Source organism: Tetrao urogallus, assembly GCF_951394365.1.
Source record: "Tetrao urogallus genome assembly, chromosome: 20".
Lineage (NCBI taxonomy): Eukaryota > Metazoa > Chordata > Aves > Galliformes > Phasianidae > Tetrao > Tetrao urogallus.
This window is the reverse complement of record NC_136833.1, coordinates 3,213,770-3,240,527: the sequence shown is the minus strand read 5'-3', so window position 1 is coordinate 3,240,527 and position 26,758 is coordinate 3,213,770. Positions and strand designations below refer to the sequence as shown.

The 26,758-nt window shown below is 41.6% G+C and overlaps 1 protein-coding gene across 1 annotated transcript in view; it reads left to right on the top strand.

The window, feature by feature from the left end:
- Positions 1 to 26,758, top strand: part of LOC306954088 (sphingosine-1-phosphate transporter SPNS2-like) — a gene marked incomplete at both ends in the record, with an annotated part of 116,931 nt that overhangs the window by 62,972 nt on the left and 27,201 nt on the right. The window contains 6 exons of the mRNA XM_079545147.1: positions 10,677 to 10,828; positions 12,928 to 12,994; positions 15,712 to 15,854; positions 17,015 to 17,167; positions 18,759 to 18,948; positions 24,644 to 24,709. Of these exons, the coding sequence (XP_079401273.1) occupies positions 10,677 to 10,828; positions 12,928 to 12,994; positions 15,712 to 15,854; positions 17,015 to 17,167; positions 18,759 to 18,948; positions 24,644 to 24,709 (771 nt within the window). The remainder of the gene's footprint in view (positions 1 to 10,676; positions 10,829 to 12,927; positions 12,995 to 15,711; positions 15,855 to 17,014; positions 17,168 to 18,758; positions 18,949 to 24,643; positions 24,710 to 26,758) is intronic.

Genomic DNA, 26,758 nt, shown 5'->3' with positions numbered 1-26,758 from the left:
TGGATTTGCAATTCAGATAGCAATGAATTAGACTACTAATCTCAGAGCCATGTAATTGGTTTTGAGTGGGAAATCCCCAGGAATGGTGCTGATCATCATGTCTGAGTGCCACTGATGCAGTCTCATGAGAAGGCAGTGACATAACATACAGATGCATTTAATATAGTTAAATGGGATTGTCATTTTGTCAAATAGGCTTGCTTTAGGGAATGAAATGAAGCTACGATATGACAAAACCTTGCCAACTGATAATGCTTCAAGAAGCAATGCAACAACCTTTCAAAGACAGTGAATAAGAAGAAAAGGAATAGAAGAAATTCTTCTCTCTGGAAATCTGATGCTAAAAATGAGATCTCAGATGTAGTCCAAACTATTGGAAGGTCAGCCCTTCTCACAATGTTTTGTGCTTCCGGATCTCGAGTCAGCAAGCCATGGAGGTGTGTGAAAAAAGAAAGCAAGAACTAAAATTCTCTACAGAGTTTGGAATGATTCCAGTGGTTTTTCAGCAAAGTTGCCTATGAGGTTTGCCTTGCTGAGTATTAAACTTTCATCGTGTGCAAAGTAAAATATGCTATGAGTCAGTGCCACAAACAGTACAGGTAAAAGTGCTGGGGCTGCAACTTCGTTTGAGCTAATTTGATTTAAGCCTCGAGTTATTGCATCGCAATATATCCTTTATTGACTTATCAAAAATCATTCTACTCTTGAAAATACGTGAGTTAAACACAACACCCATGTGTGGTGGCTCAGTCAGTTGACTGATGCTTATTTCAAAGAGTGCTGAAAAATTGTAGTTTCTGCAGTTGTCTCAGGGAGAGGAACGTGGTGGTCTGCTCCCCAAGAATCAGACCTGTGTTGAATTTGACTAAATTTCTACTTAAAAACTGATCCAAACCAAAGGCAAAGTATCTTTGAGCCCAAACAGCCCACCAGGCTAATGTGGTTAGAGCTCTAAAGTTTGTGGAGGTGTCACTGAGGGCAAAGATGTTGTTAGTTATGTTCCAATGCCCGTAACTTACTGTTCTGAAAATCCGGGTGTTTGTTTAGAGCTGGGTTGCCTGGATTCAGTCTTTGCTTGTGAGTCATCCTTTGGCAGCTCCTGCTGCTTGTGAATATCTTTAGTTTTGTGTATTCCGGATGATATTCCAGCTGCTGATATGGGAAAATTTGTGTCTCGAGAGCCTTGCATCTTTTCCACTGTTGCAAACCCAAGGTGCATGGTGATAATGGCTAATGCCAGAGATATTTGCTGCAAGTGCCTCTTTGGTGTGTCTCACCCCACAGTTCTGAGACAAAAAGTAGCAGTTTGCTTCTGACCCAGGACTGCTGAAGCTTCCTGGGGGAAGAGTATTAGAAGATGTATTCTGGCCAGTCTGTGTGCAGTGGTTTTGTAAGATGGATAAATGGCCACTGTTCAGCCATCTGAAATGTTACAGGCTCCTCTTTTTATGTCTGACAGCAGACCCACAAGGATGAAAAGAAGTGCTCTAAGTCAGTGCTCAAGCTAGCACTGACAGCACGGGCTCTTTATGATGCCTGTGATTTCTTTGAAAACATCAACCCTTTTCTTTGAGGTCTGCTTTATAGGAAGCTGTGCATGCAGCACGCCGCTGGCTGGCGTTCTAGTGCATAAGCAAGCTGATCTGTTACATTCCTTCCAAACACATTCCAGGCTTCTGTCTTAAGCACAGTATTAATGACCAAGAAACTTAATTGAGAAGAACACAAATCCCAACATTTGAGTGTCGTGTAATGTTTTTACATTAGAGGCAGGTCCATCAGATGAAAAGGCTTCCAATTAGTAAGCTGAAATCCGGCTTTGTCTTTACTGAGGCTATTGTCAGAATCTGGCAGCGATGCTTCATCACCCAGTATCTTGTAATTACATTACTTAATTGGATAGAGAATGGGATTCAAGCTTACTCTTTTTATTTTTTCCTACCTGGAAAGTTACAGAAAAGTCTTTCAGGACTGCCACAAGTCTGAAGGGAGGGCAATAATGGAAAGTTGGATTTCACAGACTGCAATTTTAATGCAGGAAGGGAAATTTCATGCTCAAACTTTGTAATTAACAAAGAAAATCTTGGCCCTGATTTTTATATCCATGGAACACGTGGCAGCTCCCTGCTGGCTCTGGGAAGCACTGTGGGAGTCTTGCTACTTCCAGGGTGGTTTTGTTTTTGTTTTTCTCCAGGGTGCTTAATTAGGTGCTTCACTTTAGAGCCTACCTGTAGGTATCCAGTTGTTAAACACTTCAGTTCCTGATTGCAGGGTATGAGAAGGGAAAATGGAATATCTTACAGTCTTTATTGGTTATTTTTACATGCTAAATAATAATATAAATTCATAAAATAAGGACACTTTAATCAGCCAGCATCTCAAGTACATTTCCAAATAAAACTCTCCACATTCAATTAAGCGTGCCTGAACAGGCCGCCTGGGAGAAGTGAAGCCATTAACAAATACCAGAGACAGTTAAAACAACAACAACAACAACAAAAGGTGAGTGGACTTTGCTTCATTCCCCTTGCAGTTCTATATTTAAATATGTATTCAGCTCTCTTTCTCCTTGCTGGAGTGTCTGCTGTCCTCCTTGTGGACTCTGAGCACCAGCTGAGTTTTCACGATAGGAAGTTGTTCAAAGGTAAGGTGCACAGAGCTGAGAATTGATGGACTGCTGGGTGTATCTAAAATGAGCTGAAGTTTTGAAGTGTTTGACACTTCATGCTGTGGAAGAATCAGATCTGCTTTGGAAGCTAATCCCCATGGATGCAGACAGCTTACCTTTGCTAAAATGGCATCAATCCTCAGGAGCTGTGCTCTGCTATTACTGTTCTCTGTCCAATATGCTGTATAATGAGTATCATCCTTTACACCGGTGTTAAACTGCTTGGTCAAACTTTGAAATATGCAGAGGTGCCAGGGCTTTCAGTGTCAGACTTTCAAGTACTGGAGGGTCCTTACTGCAGCAAGCTTGGCTGAAGTAGGTGTCATTCAAGGAGAAAATAAAAAAGCCTCAAGAACAATTTTGACTTGAACCCGAGATAGTGTATACTCTTGAAATCAAGTGTGTTTGGAAAAACCTTGAGGACCTTTATTACTGTATCTAAAAGCTATTTTACAAAGCTTTGATGAACCTTCATCCTTTGGAGAGCAGCTTTGCAAATTCTTGCTGGTTTTTTTCTGTGTTATCAAACGGTACTGAGGAACGCGCAGCTCCCAGGGGAGGCTCTGCCTGCTGTGCTGCTTCACTTTCAGAGCATTTTATCAAAGACTCAATCCAACTCAGGGCTGCAGAGAGAAATGCTGAATAGGACGTAAAACACCGGCATTCGTGCATAAGTGAAGATGGGGCTGCATGGCCTCCCAGCTCTATCTTGCTCTGCAGTTGGAGAGACTGTGAAGCTAAATGTTCTTGTAAACCTTTTCAAAATGTCACTCAGATACAGAGGAGAAAAGGTTCTGAGGTGGTCTTATCAGTGTGTACCAATATCTTATAGGAGGCAGTGAGAGCAGAGCAGACCCTTCTCTGTGATGCTCAGTGAAAAGATGAGGCAGTGGGTGTAAAATACAGGAAAGTCTATTTAAACATAAGAAGAATCATTTTTACAGTGAAGATGGTGAAATATAGTAACAGATTGCACAGGGAGGCTGTATCTTTTCCATCTTTGGAGACAGTCAAAACTATACTGAATATGGTCCTGAACTTTCTCTTGCGGTTGATCACTGTTGAGCAGGGGATGATCGCCAGAAGTCCCTTCCAACTTCAGCTAACCTCTGATTCTGTGACATGGGCAGAGGAGAGCAGTGTGGAAATGATGATGAAAGATGGACCTGGTGTCAAGAGTTCAGTTTGAGAGGAGGAAACTGTAGAACTTAATTCCAATACAAGTTACAGAAATGTGATGTGCAGGAGTGACTTAAAAGGCAGTTGCAAGTAGGAAGGGATGGGAAGAGAAAAGTAATTATGTGTAAGTGATGACACATGCTGTGAAGGAAAGAAAGGGGACTCTAAGCTCAGTAACTTTTCTGCAGTGGGCCAAAAGGCAAAACAAGCAGCAACTGCGGTGCATCTCCTGCAGGCTTCCTTGCCAGCACGACTCATGTCTGATAAGGGAAGAAGTCGTGGTGGAGGTGAGTAGTTTATAGTTTTGTTTTCCAGGCAGGTAATCATGAACTTCTAAGGAAAAAAAAGCTGGAGTGCTAATAGCTCACACCACTGCATCAAAGCTGACCAACCTGTCACCAACCAGGCTTCACCCAGGCATGTATTCTGGGCTAGGCCATATCTGTGCCACATAACCTTTTGGTTGTGTAAAATGGTTGTGTAAAATCCTGAAAACAGTGCTTACCCAACCTACTGAAGGGAAATACTTACCAATGAAACATCTCAGTGAACATTTTTGCCCCATAGTTTTCTGGGGCAATACCTTATGGTATTTTGTTTTTTCTACTGACAGTCCTCGTGAGGGACTAGTTAGGATTACGTGTAAATAATGGTGGATACTTATCTTGTTCCTGAGCAATAAGACACCAGAGGGCCAACATTTCACATGAATAATCAGTTACTTAAAAAAACTGGGCTGGACTTAACAGGAAAAAACGTGCTCTTGAGCACTGGTACAAAAAAACCTCCACAAATACTGAATCTGCATCTCTAGCTTTTCATAATTCTTTTTTAATTAACAGAGAGGAGGAACCATTCACACATGAGAAGGTAGGCTGTGTGACTTTGCTGCCTGTCTCTAGATATGACACACCATTCCTACCCAGTTCTTGGATGCAGGCAAGTTTCCACCATGGGAAGCCAGGTGCTTTTGTTGCACGTACTCAGAATTTATGAAATATTAGGGCACACAGAGCTGGGAGATGATGTTAGGCTTATCTCTTGTGCTGTAATCTTTGTCATCCCTGAAACACAGAACGGAATTCAAAACATCATCATCATTTAACATGGTCTTGTCTTCCATGACACATCAATGTTCCTGTTCGACTGGAGACTTTCGGATTCTTAAAGGTGACTGTCATTGCTGGAAAGGCTCAGAGAAATGGACTGTTTGGTGTTTAAGCAAATATGTCACCTGCATTTGTAATTTCATTCAATTGCTCAGCTCTTCTGGTAACTCTCAGGTAATGAGCTGGAGTAATTTGACAGTTTGCAGGATCCAATGCTCTTAGTCACAACACCGATACTGAGAAATGTATTCCTGTAGGATTTTTTTTTGCATTGTGAATTACGTCTTTGCATACCTGTGGTAAGGGCGTGGTGTGTCCTCTTTAACCTCTTACATCCCTGCAAAATTCTGATACGCAAAAATCACAGAATCACAGAATGGCCAGGGTTGGAAGGGACCTCAAGAATCGTGAAGCTCCAACCCCCTGCCACATGCAGGGCCACCAACCTCCCCATTTCATACTAAACCACGCTGCCCAGGGCCCCATCCAACCTGGCCTTGAACACCTCCAGGGATGGGGCGTTCACAGCCTCTCTGGGCAGCTCTTCCAGCACCTCACCACTCTCAATGAAAAGCAGGAGGAAGTGCTGTTTGCCTGGCTGGAAAATAAGGGCTTTGCTTGGGAAGGGCAAATGCCTGCACATCACTGCAGCTGTCTGCCAAAAAGGGTCACTGCTGTGCAGCTCCTGAAGAAACATTTGAGCTCTGTGGGCTTTCCTTGGTCAGCTGCCCCCTGCAGTGTATCAGATTTGTCTGTCTGCAGTTGGTTTGACTGATCACTGGGGACTGCTGTGGTACCCTGGGTTTGTCGGTGCAACACCCTGCCAGCCACAGAAGTACAAGAGTGTAACTACATTACAGTTCAGCTGAGTCTGCTCTACAAGCTCACAGAAATAAAATCAACCCAGATGCTTTCTCCTTAGTTTATTGCCTTTCCACTCTACTAACCTAGGCTTTATGTGACAATCCTGACTTCTTGGCAGCACAGAAGGCTTTCCTTATGTGTGTCTTCTTTGCACGGATGCAAACCCTGAATATTATATTTATATAATATTAAAAAACAAAACAAAACAACAAACGTATTGCGAGCCTAAGCAGTTCAAGTATGGAATTTCATGTTCCAAAGTCATTAGAGAAGTCAAATGCAGAATCTGTAGGAGGTTAGCTCAGTATCCTTGTGTAGGAGAAGATTGCAGATGCAGATGCTGTAGCTGCAAAGTGGAGCCTTCATTTAGAGCAGCAGCATCAGTTCCAAACAGTGGCTTTTACTGGTGCTGTGCATTTGTACCAGTAATTTACACTAGGTTGGCTTTATCTGTGTGATCTTACTGGTCCTTGTGTCCCTAATCTGAATGAAGCACGTACTCAGCTAGTTTCATGAAGTCCTTACAAGCTACTTCACAAGCAAATACTAATACATAGTAAGCTAAGCTTAAGGGTCATGTGATTCTTCAGATGGTAAACCTGGTGGCCCAGAGTTGTACACATATTTGGCAGATTATCGGTTTATCACCGATAATCTTCTAGATGAAGATGAAGGTGGCTAATCTTCTGGAGAAGTGTGGCTTAATTCCTTTTGTTAACTAATTAAATAAACAAAGAGAAGTTAAAGCTGCATTTAGACTATTAAGACATATATTACTCACTCAGTGGTCTGTGCAGTTGGTATGAATGTATAATTAGTAACTCTGTCTAAATATGAAGGATACTCACATGTTGTAAACCATCAAATGTTGACGTGGGCTTGGGATTCAGAGTCAAGTCAATTTGAAAATATGAATATAAACCAAGTCATGCTTTTCAGAGTAAATTCTCCAGCCTCAGACCTACCTGCCTCGTGTCTCAGCAGCCCGCTCGTGGCACACACAGGTTGATAAAAGAGTCTCAGAGCACCTTTACAACCAGAATTGCCCTTAGAACTCATAGCAGTCACTTGGCATGGACCAAGCATCCCTAAGACAACTGAGCTGGGAGCCCGCATGCAGCAGGGCTGTGCTTGTCATCCTCTTTGGAGCATACAGATATGACTGATATCCAAAGTAAAGACATAAATAAATTGTTTGATGTAATAATTATGTTTCAAAAACCTTTATTTGCTAGTGCTGACCTAGAGAAAAAGGCACAGAAGTCTCAAGACTGCTGATCTTAACCTATGGAAATGGAATAAGCACAGGTGCTGAAAGCTAAGGCTTTTTCAATTTTCATGCCCGAGTGAGAAGTGTTTGCTCAGATGAACAAATTACAGAAGAGCTCCAAAGTAATGCAGAAAGGAATGAGGTTCTTCAGTATGTACCAATTTCTGCTTGGGGAACAGTGAAATTCAGTCAGCAGTGCCCTGTCTCAGCTGCCTGTGCTGCTTTTGAGGGCAGATAATGTGGAGAAGAATTTGGCTGGTGTCAGCCCTTTTTGTCTCACTAAATTGCCGAGAGTCCTGGGGTAAGCAAAGAGGGTAAAGCATGTGGGGGAAATTGTAATGCAGAGGAAATGGTAGAAGTGTTCTGCTCCAGCTATGGAGAACAGAGCTTCCTGTGTGAGTAATACCTGACGTTCCCATTTGTTTGTGGCAGTTGTAATATTCACATACAAAAAGAGAGAGAAACACGTGTTTGGGTGTATGGGTCTATAAATACACACACAAAATAGCAATTGTTTATATTGCATACATGCTGGTTTGGGGATCAGTTTCTGAGTGGTTTGTGGTATGGCAGTGGCTCAAATGAGTAGCAGTGTAAGAATTCAGGAATTGTTTTTTTGTTTGTATTTTCTTTTCCTATGTGAAAAATGGAAAATTTTCTTTTCCTATGTGAAAAATGTGAAAAATTAGGAATCTCTTTGAAAGGAGCACTTTCTGTCTGCAGGAGATATCCAGCTATCCTTGTTCAGAGATGACAAAGCTTAAGTTTGTCTGATTTATTGGAGGTGGAATACTGAGGGCTCTAGCTTACTGAAATGAATTACTGCATAACTTTGTTGTATAAGTACCAAGCAAATGTGTGCCAGGCAGGCAAAAATCCAGAGATCTTCCAGTATGATAAGAGGAAGCATTGGCTTTGTAGTCTTACAGCACTCTAAAACAAGACACAACACAGAACTGATGATTTATAATTCCTTAATATCATTTTAGATTTTTAACGTTGTGCCTTATCATTACACGTGAGTAGCTGCACTACCCATCTATATATCCATAGACACATAAGCTCAGAGTGGAGATAACATCCGTGTCTGTATGTAGATTTTGCTTTTATAAGATTGCTTTCGTTGCAGTCTGAAGTCAGAATCTCATGCTTTAATTTGGACATCTGCTCTTCAGAGAATAGTTAAGATATTTGAAGCACATAAGCATGGAATAAGCCAGAGAGGGTGAATGGAGGAGGAATGAGAGGAGAGGAGCAAATACATCCCTTTTTGCAGATGATTCCACTGATTCAGAACTCTGTTTTGGTGCTGCTGATGGAAACAAGTGCCTCTTTGCCACCATAGGAAATCTTCCCACAATGTTCCTGCATTAAGAAGGTTTGAAAAGAAGCTTTTAACATTAGAAGCATCATTTGGGGGGATCTCTGTCCAATGCGTTCCCTGGGAGCGATCCTGGCTGGCGAGCCCAAACCTGGGGCATTTTTGTGTAGGCATTTCAGATTGGAGGAACATCCAGTGTTTGTGAATTTGCCATTCTACAGGTGTAACTGGTGCTGTCTGTGTACCCATTCCGGGTCTGACAGATGACAGCTTTGCCTGTCTCACGCTTGTGATCCAGGTTTGAATCTCTTAGGAAACCAAAAACAGCCTCCAGACCCCCTGCTTTCTAATTCTGCATGACTAAAGTCATTCAGCATGTTGTAAATACTGCTGCTCATTCCAAACACACCAGGTACCTGTGCACATATCGTTGTCAGCGTATTTCTGCAGTAATGTGCAGTGGTTTAGCGTTGGGCAACTGGCGCAAATTGAAAAGCTTGAGTCACAGCCTTGCCTTTTCTGCATACACCCACGTGTATCTGTTACATCCGTGCTGCCTATGGGAGGAATGTGAATTGCAGCAGCACTGCAAACGCCCTGCCAGCAAACAAGGAACTTGCACACACTCAGAAAATGGGTATCGGTGCAAAATCTGCGTCAGAAGAAGAGGAAGCGGGGAGTACAGCGAAGCGTTTGTTTGATGTGGCTGTAGGGGTCACTAAGAGACGTTTTTCTACCAGGGGATTACTGTGCAGACAACAGTGAAAATATGTCAGTGGTAAATGTTGGTGTGCTTTGTGACTGAGGCGTGCATCTTGATGTTTGGGTGACATTTTGCATATGTGTGAATGAAAGCCCCGTGTTCTGGCTCAGTTTTTGCCACAAGGCACAAAATCAGTCATTTTCCTGCAATTCAACAGTAATTGCTCATTATTTTTACAGTACTTTCATGTTTAAGGACATCTCATAATCCCCACTGTTCTTTGCAAATGATCTATAGCATAATACCAATTAGTTGAGGATTTCTAGTGACTGCATGTGTAGAAATGGGTTCCCTGCACATAGTTTGCTGCGATGGAGTGTCATGTAATTTCTGCACCTGCAATTAGACTGAATGTAGTCCAAGCTGCTTGTATCTCTAAGAACTTTGATTGTGCTCATGTATCAGGGCATCATGTATTTAGGCATCAAAATATCGTGCCCTATGCCTCCAAACAGCAGCACACAGAAAATTGCAAGTGTCTCAGAAGAGGATGGCTTGAAAATCAGATCCCTGCACTTTACAGAACTGTTGGCTGAAGTGGGGTGACAGGCCACAAAGACAATTCTATTAGATGAGCAGTTCCCTTTTGTCCATTTAAAAAAAGTGTTGTACTGAACACGAAGTCCCTCCCCTTGTTCTGATGGGTTATCATTTACCTGGAAGAGCAAATAATTCTTTGGGCAACTTAATGGCTTTGGAGCCCGCTCAGCTGCCTTGTGACACTGAATCTTTCACCTGCTGGCCATAAATGCTGAGCACGCTGATGTTCCAGTGCTCAGGTGTTCAGGTAAAGCTCCTGTCTTATCTCTTCATAACTGTGTGCCGCTTGGCTTGGATTGGAACCCGAGGTTTCTCAGAAGTGTTCAGAGCTGGCTTAGTCTGTCTTCCTGCTGCAAGGTGAGGATTTATGCTTTTCACAAGGAAAACAGAGAGAGTGGTGCTTAGCAGCTTTGGAAATCCTCCTTCATTCCAAAGCTTCTAATCAAGGAAAAAATCAAGGGTTTGGGGTATTGCAGGTTCAGCTCCTTCATAGCTTTGAAGAGCCTTCAGAATCTGGCCGGTGTTAACTCGTGCCCTGCCATGTTGGAGGCTGTGGCTGTGCTTGCAGGTATTGCCTGTCCCGGAGCCCAGCAGCAGGATTTGTTACGCTCAGCTGCCTCCCCACACCTTGCTGTGTCTGGGCAGTGCTGCTGGCACTCAGACTTGACATCCTGAGAGCAAACCGAGAGTCCTCCTGTCTTAGAATACTGAGTGTGATGGGACCATTATGTATTATTGCTGCTTTTATTTCACGCCTATAAATCTTCACAAAAAATATAATCCCTTTCCTCCTCAAAAAGAGACAAATGAAAAGAATCGGAGGTTTTAAACAATGTGTACAAGTGTGTCACTTTCCAGTCGCATGGACTTCTATCTCCATAACGGGGCAACTTTCACTGCTCTGTCCTGAATTCAGAACTATAATGAGAGACATTCTAAGGTGGTTTATTTTCTTTTTTCAGTATTTCTGGCTTCTTGTGCTCTCACGGGGTTTGGTTGGCATTGGTGAAGCAAGTTACTCAACTATAGCTCCAACCATCATAGGAGACCTTTTCAACAAAAACACCAGGACCCTTATGCTGTCTGTTTTCTATTTTGCAATTCCTCTTGGCAGGTAAGTGACACAAGGCTTTTTTTTAATCTGTTTTTGAATTAAAGTTAGCTCACACAAATCTTCTGTTGCCAGAAATGATGGTAATTCTGTCTTTGGTTGGAATGGTTTAGACAGGAAAATATTGTCAGCCATGACTACTTAGTTGCATTTGATTCCTTTTCTATCCTTGTTACTTATTCATGTGTGAAATAAGTGGGAAGTACTGTTTTTTACAGCAATTAGGGGAAAATATTTTAGCTGACTTTCCTGGAACATTATTAAACTAAGCTATCAATTTGAATAAAATCATATTTGTTCTGAATTGTTGCTTCAGTTCATCTGAGTTTGAGGCCTCCGTTAGTCAGTGTCGTTCAGGTTGCTGTGAAATCAAGATCTCGTGAGACACAGGACTATGTTATCAAAAGTGAGCAAATGGATTCCTGCTTCTGTCTGAAGATCTGAATATCTGTGATTTCAAGAGGAGTGTGCTTCATTAACACAAGCTATTTTAGTTTAAGCTCAAATTCTGCATGGCCTCAAATTTTGCCAGTCTGAGTTTGCAAAGTGTGACTAAGCCAGTCTTGCTAGTTGTAATAGCAGTGGCCAGTCAGTTTTAGTGCTGTTACCACTGACACAGCAAAAAGAGAAATTCTTAAATCTAGTACGGACAAGGCTGAAAAGAGAAAATGGAGTGATTGTTCACACTTCTGTGCAAGCAGCGGAGCACAGCCAAGACAAAGATGCCTGGTGGAGCCTCAGACAAGCTCAGATTTGGAGTAATTATTTCTTGGTGCTTTCTTTCAATTGACTTCTCTTATCAGCCCACTGCGGTGTCTGATTGTTGGGACAGGAGGGATTCTGTGACTTTTATTTATTTGTTAAAGAATGGCTGGCCTGCTATCGTGAGGTTTGGAGGCAGAGTGGTTTCACACAGTTCGCAGCTCGATTCCCAGAGGTGAACAGCTTCCTGTGCAGAAGTGGCATCAAGTGTTCATTTCCAGTAGGGAAAACCTGGGCAACGGTTTAATCCCATCAGTTCAGGGAACAATTTATTTAGGGTGGTGCATTTACAAGTCAGAGCAATTAGTCTTGCAATAAAACTCACAAACATCCTTTTGTTCTTGAGGAAAAAGAGATAGCCAAGACATAAACTGATGAAAAGAATATTTTCCCAAGCAGGGAAATACCAGGGGTGCCAAATATTTACATTGAGAATTCAGTGAGCTCTGGCTAGCAAGAAGTGACAAATATTCATCTGTTGAACACCAGATATCGAATGGAGGCTGGAATCCATGGTTTGATTTCTGTAAATGGTTTGATTTCTGTAAATAGCAGTTTTGGACACATTATAGATGGCAACTTCCAAAACTTCACAGACTGTTCAGTAAAGGCATGTGATTGCTGACATCTGCCTTTTGGTAGCCCTAGAAACTTTTAGCCAAGGCAGTACAGCAACAGATGCAGCAGTTTTGAAAGAATGATATCCATTTTTGTTCCATTGAGTTTTAGAGAAACTTGGTTTCATTCACCTCTACCCAGTCCCTTGTGAGCCACCTTCTGTTACCACAGCATCATCCTTAGCATGGAGCTAAAGGTTCTCTTGCTCCTTTATCTTCAGACTGATCTGATTTTCTCCCATCTGACTGTCTTGCATATTCCTCTTAGTTTTTCTTCTAGGTGTATAAAAAATGCTTACTTCATGGGCAGTTTGCACCAAGTGCTATTAAATGACAAGAAAAAAATTTTGTGTTAGAATATGATGTGTCCTTGAAAGGCACTTCTTAACTGAAAGCCTGAATGTAAAATTATAAGTATTCGTATTAGTGCACAGAAAGGAATGATGTACAAATTGAATTATGAAATAAATTCTTCTTGAGCCTTTTTGAGGGGATTGAAAGGTCAGTTATGAACTTGAGATCAGTGCCCAAATTTCCATGAGATTTCAGGTTTTTCAGACCGAGGTGCTGAGAAGAGTTATATTCCCTCTGTCCCTTCCTGCAGCAGAAGAGAGACTAGCAAACGCAATTGGTTGTGACTGTTTTTATCTTTGTGTAAGAACAACCATGACTGTGGTACTCCTTTAAAACTCTGACCAACTCTTTTCTGTGTATTACTTGCAGTGGCTTGGGATACATCACTGGATCAAGCGTGAAGCAGGTTGCTGGAGACTGGCACTGGGCGTTGCGGGTAAGCCAGTCTCTTGGCATGGCATTCGTGTGTGGATATCCCTTGTTAAACTCATGATCTGGAGCAGCCACAAGAAAAAATGCTACCTGGGATTTTGTTTTTTCAAAATCCTTTAGCTCTTTGTTGATCAAAATAGCTTGAAATTCAAGATGTTCCCAGAAATGCAACAACTTTTATTTTTGCTTTTAAAACCACTTTCATTCTTCTTCCTCAGTAAAATTATAGATTGCCAGCACTCTGAATCAACATTCAATAAGCACTACCCTGGCCTTGGGGAACCTTTGTCCAAGTTCATAGAGAGATTTATTAAGTCTTACATATCAATTTTGATAATATCTTAATAACAGTTGTATCAATTAATCGGGGTTAGGGAGAGAAGAGTTCTATCACGCATGTCCTCAACCTTTTATTATTTATGCTAAAGGATGGGAGATTACATCTGTGGGTATTGAGTGCATAGCAGAGGTATTTTCTAAGCATGTGAGACAGGTCTGTGTTTTTGGCTCATTGTACTTGTTTTTCTCCCCGCCTGGGAGCAAGAATTTTCCAATCACTCTATTATTAATCAACCATGATTTCTTGATGAGGATGGGGAGATGAGGCATTGGCCTTAAATCAACTCCACAGTCTTTCTGTCCACTGCTGTCAAGAAACTCTGAGAATGGCTTCCTGCTTTGAGGAAAAAACACTTTGTTCCAGTTTCCGCCTGTTTTTCTGCCCCGAGACAGTCAGCTTCCTTCTATTTTAACCTCTTGGGACCTTGATAAATGTGTTGAAAAGATAATACACTCCTATCACATACTCCAAACAGATCCTGCACACAAAGATGTCTTGAAAGAGCTGACAGGAAGTGGCCCAGCAAAACTGTTCTCTGACCTTTGTCAGTTTGGGTGGCACGTGCCCCAGTGGGTTGCATTCTCTGACTTTGGCACTTCATGAAGATGATGAATCTCATGAATCTCAGGCTGATAGCGTTTATAACAGCAGGTGATGAAATAAATGTGTTCCCATCTCAAGCAAATGTTACTTTCTGTGACACGGTCCATTGCCTCTCAAGCAAGGGTAAGCAAAGCCAGGAAAGCCTCTGTGAACAGTTCATCTGCACCGAGGAGAGTGGGGAGTAGTTTCCAACTGTGAACCTGAACTGAAAAAAAATTAGGTTTGATAGCCTAAAACTTCAGACCAAGAGAGTGCCTGCCTCATTCAATAGCAGAAATGCTTGAAAGTTAAAATAAACTTTTGAGTGAAGGGTCAGCACAAGGAAAGAGAATCTCCAAAATCCCTCATTCTGGTCAGTGGATGTTGATGAAATTGCACTGTTGGACCATTGTGCATCTGTCAGTAAAACTGAAATGTTTCGTTTATGCGAAGAAGTCATCAGTAGTGTCCTTCTCTTCAGTTGAAGTCTCCATAGTTAGTCTGCAAGGCTGTACTCTTATGGGGTCATGATTTCCACGATAAATGGCACATGGATGCACGATTCCCTGAGTGTGCAAAATTGTGGGAACCTATAAGACAAGCTGCACACATCCATGGTGGTTGCTTGGGATAGGAATGCATAGTTCTTTTCGTCAGACTACACAAGAAAGCTTCCTGACATCAGCATGAAACAGGGATTGCCCTGTCCCTTTGGCAATCACTGTACTCTTGCACGATGTAGTAGATTCCTCAAAGCAGTGCTTTCCTCTGTGATGTCCTGTGGCCTCCAAGTCTGAGGGAGGTAAGGAATGATCTGTGTATCAGCGAGCTGGAGAAGGACACTAAGGCAAATGACAGCTTTGTCTCTGGATCTAGCTGTAATGTCACTGTTTTACTGGAGCTTTACTGAGTACTGATGGATATTGTCTTGTCAGAGTGAGCCTTCAGATAAAAATCCTGACTTTCCATCAGGATGATTTTTGTCTTCCGCTGGCTCCCCTGGAAGAGCTGCCCTGGTTTTGTCTTCTTTAGATATATATCACTCTATATGTAAAGACCATTCTCAGGTCATTACTGGAAGCATAGTTTTTGGAACAGGAACTTTATTTTGAAAGTGACGTGTATGGAGGAGATGACAGCTCAGTGAAAATGCACATTTCTGTTTTTCCAACAAATTGTCAATTTCAAAACAAGAATCACATTCATTGTAAAAGATGGGAAATGTTTGCATTTTTGTTCAGCGATTGAGAGAAAGGACTGGAAACTAGGAAACCTAACCCTTGAATGTATCATTTTCCTAACCTCCAGCTTGAGTTTTCAATGATTCTTAGTCTGCTGCTCATTGAGGAAGTCACTGAAAGTTGCCTGATAATGTGAAACCATTGCAGGGCGGAGGAACATGGTAAGGGATGCATGTCAAGCAAGGATTTTCACAGGCAACAGCCTTCCCACAACCAGAAATCTTTCACTTGGCCTTATTGACCTGAGAATTAGTTGGTCTCTTAGTCTACCAGGTTTCCAAAGAGTTAAACATAATTCAGAATGTCGGTACATTAATAACACGGATAAATACCTTAATCAGGGTATTCTCAAAGCTTCATGCTTGCAGAGTGAGATAAGAGAGTCCAGGGAGTGACAGGGAGAAAGGAAGGGAACAGATGCCTCAGTGTGCTTGCAGATTCACACTGGCTGTAAAGAACTGGGGTGCTGAAACGAAATGAATGTAATCTGTTTCTTACTGACGAGTCCGAGCAAACACTGCTGGCTTCCTGTGCTAATTCCCTGTTTCTTTCTTGCAGGTATCTCCACTCTTAGGAATGATAACAGGCACACTCATCTTGATATTTGTACCTGCTGCTAAAAGAGGAAATGTTGAACAACTTGGGGGACAGCTGAAGGCTCGGACCTCATGGCTAAGAGACATGAAGGCACTGATTAGAAAGTAAGAGCACTCTGCTAAAGCATGCTTTGCCTCTGCTGCTTAATCTAAACATCACATGGCCTGTACTTGTTAACATTGTGAGCCTGGAAAATGGCAACGTGCAAGAAATTGCAGAAAATTTGATCTGTTGGCCTAGAATGAAAAATTATAGGTACATTTTCACTAGATGTTGACTGTGCTGACAAAGGTGGATTCCAGCTTTTGCTGTAACATTTCTAAGATGAGCATCTTAGAGTCTGCTTTGTTTGGCTCATCTTTCAGTCTGATTAAGGCTTTTGAAGCATAGAAATTGCTGTGTTCCTGTAGCAATTGTAGTGCCACTGTTGTTCAAATGTTTAGATTCTTTTTATTTTTTGAAAGATGTACTCTGCCATGTGAGAGAAAGAAAGTTCAATGCCAAAACAGCTTACGGGGAGAAAATACAGAAAGGCTTCTACTAAAGTTTAGTACAAATTTAAATATATGTGTTTACATAACCAAAAGTGAGTGAATAGATGTGCACACAATGTGGTTGGGTACATTTGCATAGAAGATAACACACTTATGAGCTTTTAAGTAGCTGCCCTTGCTTACACAATGCTTGCTGTTAATGTGCAAATACTTGCATGCATGAATTCAGAGTTACATTGGAATTCTGATGGGAAACGTGGTGTCTTTCATTTTTCTTAGAACTGCTGGCTATCATATCTTGCTGGTATTGCCAGACAGTATAAAAGGAGTATGAAAAGTGATAATGGGTAATTTATCAGTATTTCTATATTGCTTATTTTGGAGATTTATCCAAGTAGTAATCTTAAATAACACCAATGGGGAGGGAGCGATGGAGCTTATAGTTCCAGCAGACAGTGATGTTGTGGTGATAGCCCTGGATTTCACACATCACGTCTTAGTGATTAAGTACTGATCTTCTCCTGAAAGGGTCCCCTGAAAAGTGGTCCCTTTGAAGCACCCTGGAGAGTTAAGCACATTATTATCACTAGAACATGATGCATGAATTCCCCGCCTCTTATTCACCATTCCTTCATACCTCCTGTTAACTCTGTACCTTGGCAGAGGAGGCTAACAACGGGGGAACTCTGTTTTGTCACAGCGGCACACTTTCCTTGCTCTTTCAGTTTTCCTTCCAAACCTTCTCTTGGTTTTGCCTCATGTCTCCACAGCCGCAGCTATGTGTTCTCATCATTGGCCACCTCAGCTGTTTCCTTTGCCACCGGGGCACTTGGCATGTGGATCCCCCTCTACCTTCACAGAGCACAAGTTGTGCAGAAGACAGCAGAGACTTGCAGCTCGCAGCCCTGTGGCACCAAAGATAGGTGAGATTCATACACACTGCTTTAAAAAGGAAGGAGAGAGTGGGGGCTTATTTACCAGAGGAAATAGGCAATTCTCATGGAGTCAAGTTACTAGAATGTCTGTAATTTCCTGTAGATCCTTGCAACAATGATAGGAAATGCTGGGTTTGTAAACTGAGTTTTATTTCTCTCCTTTTCTTCATTACATGAAGTCATGAAGTCGAACCAAAGGAGAAGTGATGACCTCAGCTCAGTCTTCGTTCCCAGACTACAGTACAGAAGTAGAAAAGACAGCTGTTTTTGGCTTAGGAAATGCATGGAGGACTGAGAGGATGAGGTCTCTTAAGACCCACACTGCTTTCTGGAATAGCAGTAGAATCAGTTGGCAGGTTGGGGTAGCCAGAGTGGTGGCTATAATTCAAGACTTGGGCTGGTTCCCCTAAAGGCTGCAGGAACTGCCCCTAAAGGTTTTTATTTCAGTCGGAGGGAGGACCTCACTGTGTTTCATTGCTCTGTATACTACTGAGTATGCTGAGTTTTGCTCAAGTGTGATGCAAAGATCTGGGACGCTTTGGTCTGGATTGCTTGATGTTACCCAGTGGTGTTTTTTCCCAGTTATATAACATAGCTTACAGTGCATAAGCTGTGAAAAGTAATTCATTGTTTTGTGCCTTACCATGGTAGCACAAAACATAAAACCCTAAAAAAGTTTTTACCCTAGTGAATAAAAGATATGAAAAATTGCCTTTTGCCAGCTCTTTTAAGATTGGGAGGGAAAAATAATGTTAGGAAAACCTTGCTCTAGCTGACACAATCCCATCACAAGTAAACTGCTTAATGGTTTGAAGTAGCATTGAGTAGTGCACCCAGCAGGCAGCCTTACTGTGTGCTGAAAAATGCAGCGAGCAGAAAATCCAGCTCCAGTCAGACTGCCCATCTGCTGTTTACAAAGACAAGTTTTCCACTCCTTGATGACACCTATATTTTGAGCTACCCTGGAGCTACTTCAATGTAATTGCCAAAGACTCTGTTATCTGAGTCATACACATACAATACAGCGAATCCTTGACAGCTACTGCTCTTAAATCTAAATAAACACATTTTGTGTGTGTATTATAACGGCAGAATAATCTGATCAGCCTTCTTTGAAGTAGACTGAAAGATGTTAGAAAGTTGAAGTATGTTGAAAGTCACTGTTATTTGGTTTCTTGTTAGGATTCTTTTCCCTTAAGCCTCCTAGTGTCTCTCTGTCCATGCTTTCCCTTACATGATCAACGTTCAGGTTATTGCTCCATTTTGTTTGTTCATAATTAGCAGTACAAAGTACTAAATAGGGAACAATAAAGAAAGAAGCAGTATGAGCCCTATGCATCTGTGTGTTGATCAATGCCTATATACAAGGCTGAATTTCATCTGCTGCTTCCTGTAATTTCTAGAAAGGTGCTGAAATCACAAGCCCTCGGGAGGTAGCTCATTTATTTTATCTTAAACTTGCAAAAACAATGTTTTCCATCAGTCAGTTTACCCTAGTAATGTGTTCATAGACCATGTCCATTTGGGGGGAAAAATATTTAGAAAAATAACCGACTTTTTGTTTTGTTTTGTTTAATAGCTTGATCTTCGGAGCAATCACGTGCTTCACTGGTTTCCTGGGTGTAATCACAGGGGCTGGGGCAACCAAATGGTGTCGGTTAAAAACCCAGCGGGCTGATCCTCTTGTCTGTGCTGTTGGCATGCTAGGATCAGCCATCTTCATCTGTCTGATCTTTGTCGCTGCCAAGAGCAGCATTGTGGGAGCCTATGTAAGTATAATCCTTTGCATATGCCAGTCTCACTCTTATTCTCTCAACCAAACACCTTGGGCTGTGTGCATTGTTCCCTGCAGGAGTATGGAGAAGCCGATCTTGTTTTTCCCAATCTCAGTGTTTGTCATTTTCCCCTTGGCATATTGGTGCTGTCTGGGATGTGCTTGGGAGGAAAATGGGATTTCATTCCATTCACTAACTGTCATCAGAATTGGGAACGGGGCATTTAACTCCTGCATGGAAACCCACTGCTCTGTGCCTTTGGGCTCTTCTAGCTGTACCTCCATCCATACCTCAGTTGTTCTCACCTAATATCTTAGTACAGAGAGATTGGCAGCTTCCCTTACAATTAAGGGTATTGTAGCAGCAGTGATATCAAATCATAATTACGGTATGACTTGTCTGTGGGCAAGCTTCTGGCTACCTGTAAGTACTGTTAATTTCCATAGCTAAATAGCTTGCTACAGACCAACAGTAATTGCCATGTTAGGTCGATTTGTTGTTATCTGTATTAGCTATTAGCTATATAGCTAATATGCATTAGCTGTATTAGCTATAGCACCTGAAACTCCTCATCACAGCCCAGGAGTACACAATACTTGCTGCTGCACAATTGCAGATTAAAAAAATGTTCACTCCCAGAGTATTTATAATCTTAGTATATAAAAAGACATCAGATTGAATCAGAGGAATGTTTTGAAGGGAAAAGGAAAAATTCAGGATAATGTATGATAATACAAAGGGTAGAGATCTAATCTCGAGTTCTCTTCCAGTGTTGTAGAGAGAAGCTTTGTAAGTTTTGAAGGGACAGCCTGTGATGATTTGAGAAGTGGGATAATTTCTGAAAGTCCACATGTAGTTTCCACACAGCAGTGCACACTTCACCGAGCAATGAGAAGTCATTTACAGTCAAACAAGCCACCTACTGCAATGCCTTGCCTCTCTGTTTCTAGCTCTAGTGCAGCCTTAGTTATTTTCCAGGTATTTCAGTAGTTGCCATAAAAGAGAACACAAGAGGAAAGAATGGAAATTTAAAAACATTGCGGAGGAACCAAGAATGCTTACTCTGGCTATTTAGAAAGTGTCAGAAGGAGATTCTGGACCTGTAGCTCATGACTAGAACTCACCTTTGATCCAGTGATTAGCAGAAAAATGACCATCACAGACAATCTGTAAAAGGCTATTTCTGGCTGGCAAAACATGAGCCAGCCCTCCTTTCATTCTCAGCTGTCTCCAAAAGAAGAGATCTGTCAGAACCCTCAGCCTGCCCCTCCTCTCTGCCTCTCTGTAGTCAGACCTGTGATTTTCTCCTTTGTCAGACCTGATGACAGACATGTTCATTTGTGGTGTTTAGTCTCTTTATGTAGAAAGTCCTCCCTTTTTTAAGCTGGAAATACTGTTTTCAAAAAGCATGCAATGAAAGGTGGTTATTGGTCTCATTTTTTATTATTATTTTTTTATCTCTAGACAGCAGCTTTTCAGCTTCCATATTTCAATGTGGAAATATTCTGCATCCTGTAAAGATATAAATGTAGATGGTATTATTTAGCCAGTCTTAGAAACAATTTATTTTATGATGCATGAGCAGTAAATCTAATAAAGAGTCAATGATGTGCAGAGGAAGTAATGCCTCCATGTAGCGGGGTCATAAAGAATATAAGCCTATTTGCTGATGCTGTTAGGCTGATACACACATTTGTTGCAGGTAACACTGCCTCTCTGCAGCCCTTAATATTCTTTCTCTGCTGCTGGAAAAGCAATGCATGTATAACCATTAAGAGAGTCTAGTTAAAGCACCAAATGGGGAATCGAGATCCGAACTCTCTTTATAAATTCTGCATGTGACACTGGACATGTTATTTGATTTTATTTTGCCTTTTCATTCCATTCTTCACCCCACTGAGAGAACAGGTCTGTTTTGGAGCTACCAATGTCTTGTATCACAAGGTATTGCCATGGCTGTGCTATATATCAGCTGAAGTGACTTTTCAAGGCAAGATTCAAACATGAGCCCTTGTTTTTCCTTGCTATGCAATGCTATGTTATGATCTTACAGACTTCAAGAGTGTTTAATTACCCTTTATTTCACTTGGAGACCTGTTCTGCAGAGTTGTGTGGTATAGCAGTGTCTCTGCAGTACTGTGGAGCAGGTTGTCAGAGTTCTTAACTCATCCAATCTTTTTGTATTAGTCTAGTAAACTATTGGCAGTAGTAGAGTGCTTGGAATAAAAAAACATTCTGTGTCATTTAGCTGCCCAGACTTTCGTATTTCTATCTTTTACTGTCTTTGCTGTATAGTCCAATCAGTTCTTACCCTGTTTTCCTTGCAGTGTGTGTATTTATGTTTTGTATTCCAGCTCCTTTAAACAGCTATTTGTAAATTTTTAGGTCTCGCTCTGAAATATGTACCCTTTGAAATGTTGATTTTCAAACCTGTCTCTTGAAAGCCATTAGCTGTGGCCATCACTGTATCACGCTATCAGACATTTCAATGGTCTTTTTACCCTGTTTTAAATCTCCAAGTGATTAGAGAGGGACCTTTTGCCTTTTTCTTTTCAAAGTTTTGACTTTGTTCCAACTTTCTGTTGTACCTCGATTTCAGTATCTTTCTCAATTCCACAAAGTCATTTCACAGTCTGTCAGAGACATCTGCCAAGCAAAGTCCTTGCAGTAGAGCTTTTAGAGCACCAACTCCAGGGAGCTTTCTCTTGACGTGGTGGCTTATCTTCTTCTGACACATCTATACTGCCCAGTGATGAGATGGAGTTAGGCTTGCTTCAAATTCAAAAGTACATGAGGACTCCCTACCCACCGTTTCAAATAGTGAAGGTTGAGACAGATGCATGCTTTGCAAATAGCCATGCAGGGAGTTTCTAACCTACTTCAGTCTTGCTGCAAGAACTGCTGGTGTGACAGCTGTGAAACCTACTTTACTTATCATTTTTTGAAATCAGGATTTGCTAACTCTGATCACTTAAACAGGAAGAGTCCAGGGAGACTGAACTTACATTGGCTCACCAAAGATGAACAACTGCACACCGAATGGAGATGGTGAGAGATGATACAACAGAGCTGGACTCAGAAAAGGATGTATCTCTCAAGCCAATATCTCAGTGGTAAAAGAGAATTCTAAAAATGTGTGAGGAGTCAATTTCAGGTGACAATTTCAGGAGTTACTGATCTGTTGGAGGCTGTCCTATTTGCAGTAAGCATTCCTAAAGCCTTTCTGCAGCAGAAATGCCACATGTCCCTCTTTGCAGTGGGTGAACTCATTTTTACAAATCCTCATTAGCAGCTGGCTTTTTTTTAGTGTCACTATCTTTTCTCCTAATTTTTGATCTTCATTTTGTTCCTCTTTTTCTTTAATCCACATGAGATGTGTTTCACAGAAACATGTTGGGTGAAATATACAGTGAATAATTCAAGTCCGTTGCTCTGAAATTTATAATATTTCAGTGATTCATAAGACTCATGCTGAAATGCCACAGAAGGGAGAAGTTTTACTTGCTGTGTGTAACTGTGTGTGTGTGTAACTCATATCATCTGAAGGCAAGCAGTTGCCTGTTTGCAATATTTTTTGAACAGGCAGGGCACATTGATGCCAGAATCGAGATAGCATCTTTCTCAAGCTCAATTAAATCTACCCAGTTGCAGAATTCCAGCAACAGTAGCTGCAGAGCTGCGAGAGGGCAGATTTCAGTGCAGGTCAAGAGAGCTCACCTGGGGAACTCTTATGCCCTTCCTACATAGCACATAGCGTCAGTTTCTGTCAGTACCTCATTCGTGGGATCTGTCTTCCTTAGCTCAGCAGCTGTAATTCCCAGTGAGAACCTTTCAGGGCACACCAGTGGATAGTGGGAAAATGGAAAGAGAAGATTTCCTAGCTCACCAGCTGGACTGTAAAGACCGGCTCCGGCACCATCACAGAGGAAACAGATCCAGTCACAGTAAGGAATAGGAAGGGGGGATGTATGGGAAACAAAAATAATTTTAGAAACAAATAGAGGAAGCTTTCTGTAGGTGAATGCGTAAGTCGTTCTATATAAAGCAAACTGTTCCTGGCAGTGACATGAGGGATGGAGGGGTTTAGGTTTAGGTAATCTTAACTGGTGAGGGGGAAAAGCAATTGCTGAAGTCACAGCGAAAACCGTATCTTCCTCTTCCCAGCCCAGACTGCTCCTGTGCAAGCTACAGGGTGCAAGCAACTGGGAGTGGCAGAGCCTGGCACAGCTCACAGGACAGCCACAAAATGTACACATGTGAGCGCTTTCATCAGAGCTGAGCTGTGTATTTTGTTCCGTTGATGTGTCGTACCGTACTCAACTCATAAGGCTGTTAAAAGGGAAACTTTCAGTACCCCGAATCCAAGCCTCCATCGCTATTAATCTCCAGTTCCCCGTAGGGGTTCCAGGTGTAATGTTTTCTCTCTGGATGCTCCCCCTTCGTCCCTCTCCCCCAAAAAAGTGCCTCTGTGTGTTAGCTGGGCAGAAACAGCCTTTGGAGGAGATGTGGTAAAGGGTTTTGATTGCTTTCTTCATGGATAGGGTCAAGGGAGCTGGTTCTAGTGAGTCTGATTGTTTAAGCTGTGTTTCATCTGTGTGTTCTCCACTTTAGAATATATGAAGGATGGAAACATTGTGTGTGGAAGATTTTATTTCCTTGTCTGTTGAACTTAATTTTCTTTGTTAAATTGTTACAGCATAAAAGCAAAGGATTAAATTTGTTTATCCTGATGATGATCACTTCCAGTTCTTCACCTGCTGTAACTGTTTGCAGAACCATTTAATGAACTGCATCAGGGAACAGATGTTTTCAGAGCCCCTCTTCTTCTATCTCCCCTATGGCAAATAGATTCTTTACCCCATCTGTTTCTGATCTCAATCCCTGCTTGGCTTTGTTGTGCACAACAAAAAAGGCTGTTTGAGGTTGGCATTAAGTGAGGAAGGAGTGCTGGAAGTGCACAGGGTATGTGATGATTGTTGATACCACACCAGCTCAAAAGAAGCTCTCATCTCACTATCTGCTTAGGACCTTCAGTGTAGCTTGTTGAGTCTCTCCATAGCATCAAGAATTGCAGTTCACTGTGAGACACTGATGTTGCAATCTCCATACCTAAGCCTTTTCTTGTGTGTGCACAGGTATTACTAACATAAAGCTTAAGTTGTTAGAGTGGCTAGACTTAAAAAACTAGACTCAAAAAGGGCAACAATAAGCTAGCAGGAGAAGGTGGGAACCCTGCAGTCAGTGGGCAGAGAATCTCATTTAGTTTGCTACAGAGTTGAACACGTAGCTTGATGAAAATGACTGTTTTGAGCAGCTTTGGATTTTTTGTCTTTTCTAACTGGCTTTTTGAATGATTTAAATGTGGAAGTCCAGGGCTGTCTTTTATGGTTGGCTTGTCATGTTCATCTGTTACCAGAGGTATCTGTCTTTTATTTATCTGCTTTAGAGATCATAAACAGTTGACACTAATGAAGTTACAGGCCAGCCCTCTCAGGGCTCAAATAAACATCTGTAGGTTTCTAACACTCAGGATAAACCACAACAGTAACCAGAAGTGCATCATGTACAGAAGAATCCTTTGAGTAGGTTTCAGACAAATAAGCAACAAAGGGAAGTTTGTGACAGGTTATTTTTCCCTTAAATGTCAAGTGAATAAATCTTCTCCTTTTTGTGTGTTTTGTTACAACAGATTTGCATTTTTATCGGAGAAACTCTTCTGTTTTCAAACTGGGCTATCACAGCAGACATACTAATGGTGAGTGCACTTTGGAATAGCATCCTTCTCTTCTGTGAGCCAGAGCAGTTTGTCACCTTGCAAGAACAACCCGTAGTTTAAATCTTCTTCCAAATGCCTAGTCCATAGTTCAGCCTATTCTGTTTTGCTTTGTTTGTTTATTTGCTGAAAAGTAAATGGAGAGAAAGATAAAGCACTTCTTCTTTTGCTTTGTTCTGAGCACCAAGGTGAGGCATTGTCCAAAAAAGGACACTAATTACTGGATACAACTCGTCTCCCCAAATTGTAAGAATTTGCACAAAACTGTTCATTAAAGAATTCAGCCAGCATTTCCTAATAGTCAGCACACTAGTGAATTTTGTTATCAATAATCCAGCTTTGTTCTGTAATAGGAAATCCTTCCCTCCCTCCCTCCTCTGACCACAAAGACAGCCAGCTACCTCTCTCTGTGGCTCAGTTCCAGCAAACCTACCATTCAACACATACACAATAGAAAACCACCTCTGGGAAAGGAGAGGAAAAGAAAGTATAAAGAGCTTTTGGACGATTTCCACCTTGTTCTATAGGAAACTGGGATTTTTCACCTCACATCCTTCATTTTCCATTCTCTCTCCACTACAGAGCTTTTAAAATCTTTCAGGTCAGCAAGTAGATGTTCATATGAAATGGTCTGGAAGATTGTTAGAGAGCCTTGCACGTTTCTTGATGTTTCCATGAGGGACGTACAGAGCCTTTCAGATATGTTGTACTTTGAAATCCTATTGTGAGGGAAGTTCCTTGTTGTTTATTGTATGAAAAAGAAAGAAACTAGGTCACAGAACCATTACAGGACTTGCCCAAGGTCTTTTGGCAGGTTGTTGACGAAGCTAGAAACACAATCTGTCTGGCATCAATAGAAAAATCCCTTGACTTGTGTTTGTTGCTTATGCAAACGTTAACAAGAAAACAATCTGGCTCAGAATTTTGAGATGTAAAAGACACTGGTGTTGATATACTGATTCAGCAGAGCTTCAAGCAATACGATTTAAGTTCAAGGTTGTGTTTATGTTTTAAGGTGGCTCTGTAGTTGCCATGTTTTTGTAGTTGGATGAACTTTCAGTCTGTAACTCCCTTGTTCAGAGAACATTTTATGAGGTAGGGCCATATGGTTAATGCCACGTCGCTTAAGTGTGAGTGAGGCACAGAGAAGCAAAGCTTACCAGTGTACTTCAGTAGTGTTAGATGGCTTTGAATTGCTCAGGTTTGTACCTCCTACCAATTTAGCTTTAGCATACTAGAGCTTGTCGTAGGCTGTTTATTCTGTGCTTGCATGAGTTTTGCAGCTTGTGCTGATTTCAAGGCTGATGCTGCCATTCATTCAGAGGTACCTTAACATTTAGACAGATGTGCAGTCTATGGACAGCTGCAGTGAGGAAGTTGTATGACAATTCTTGTAGTTGCTCACCACTGCCTCCTGTCACATCCTGTCTTCTGCTGTGATGTTTGGAGGAGCTCCCAAATCTCCCCAGTCAAAACGAGCAGATCTTTTATATCCTCTGTAGCAGTGGCTGGCACAGGTGAAGGCCTGGCCAGGGAACATCTGCCACCCTCCAGCAGTGGCTGTAACAGAGCAGCTCAGGCTGAGAGAGAACTGAAACTTCATCTTGCTATCTCAAGTTAAACCCAAAAGACACTTTTATCCCAAACACTTCTTTATATCAAATGTGCTAAGGATGCTGTTGTTATTCCACATTAATTACTGAGCTTTTCCGTGTTGATTTCAATGTGCCTTCAGTACGCTGTCACTTTTTAATAACTGTTACAAGGTTTGCCATCTGTTTTGTATGAGCAGCACTGAATAGTGAACTGCATTTTGCAGAGATGCATTTGTGGTTATATATATTGCTCTAGTGCACACAAGCAAACAACAAACAACTATAGAAATCACTGGAAATAATTGGAAAAATATTCTTATTTCCAATTCTGCAAACACAGGAGGTAAGCTAAAAGCATGTTAAAATTCAGATGTTGATAACTGATCCGAGCTCATAAGCTAGCTATTTTCTTGCCTTTTCAGACAAATGAACTGAG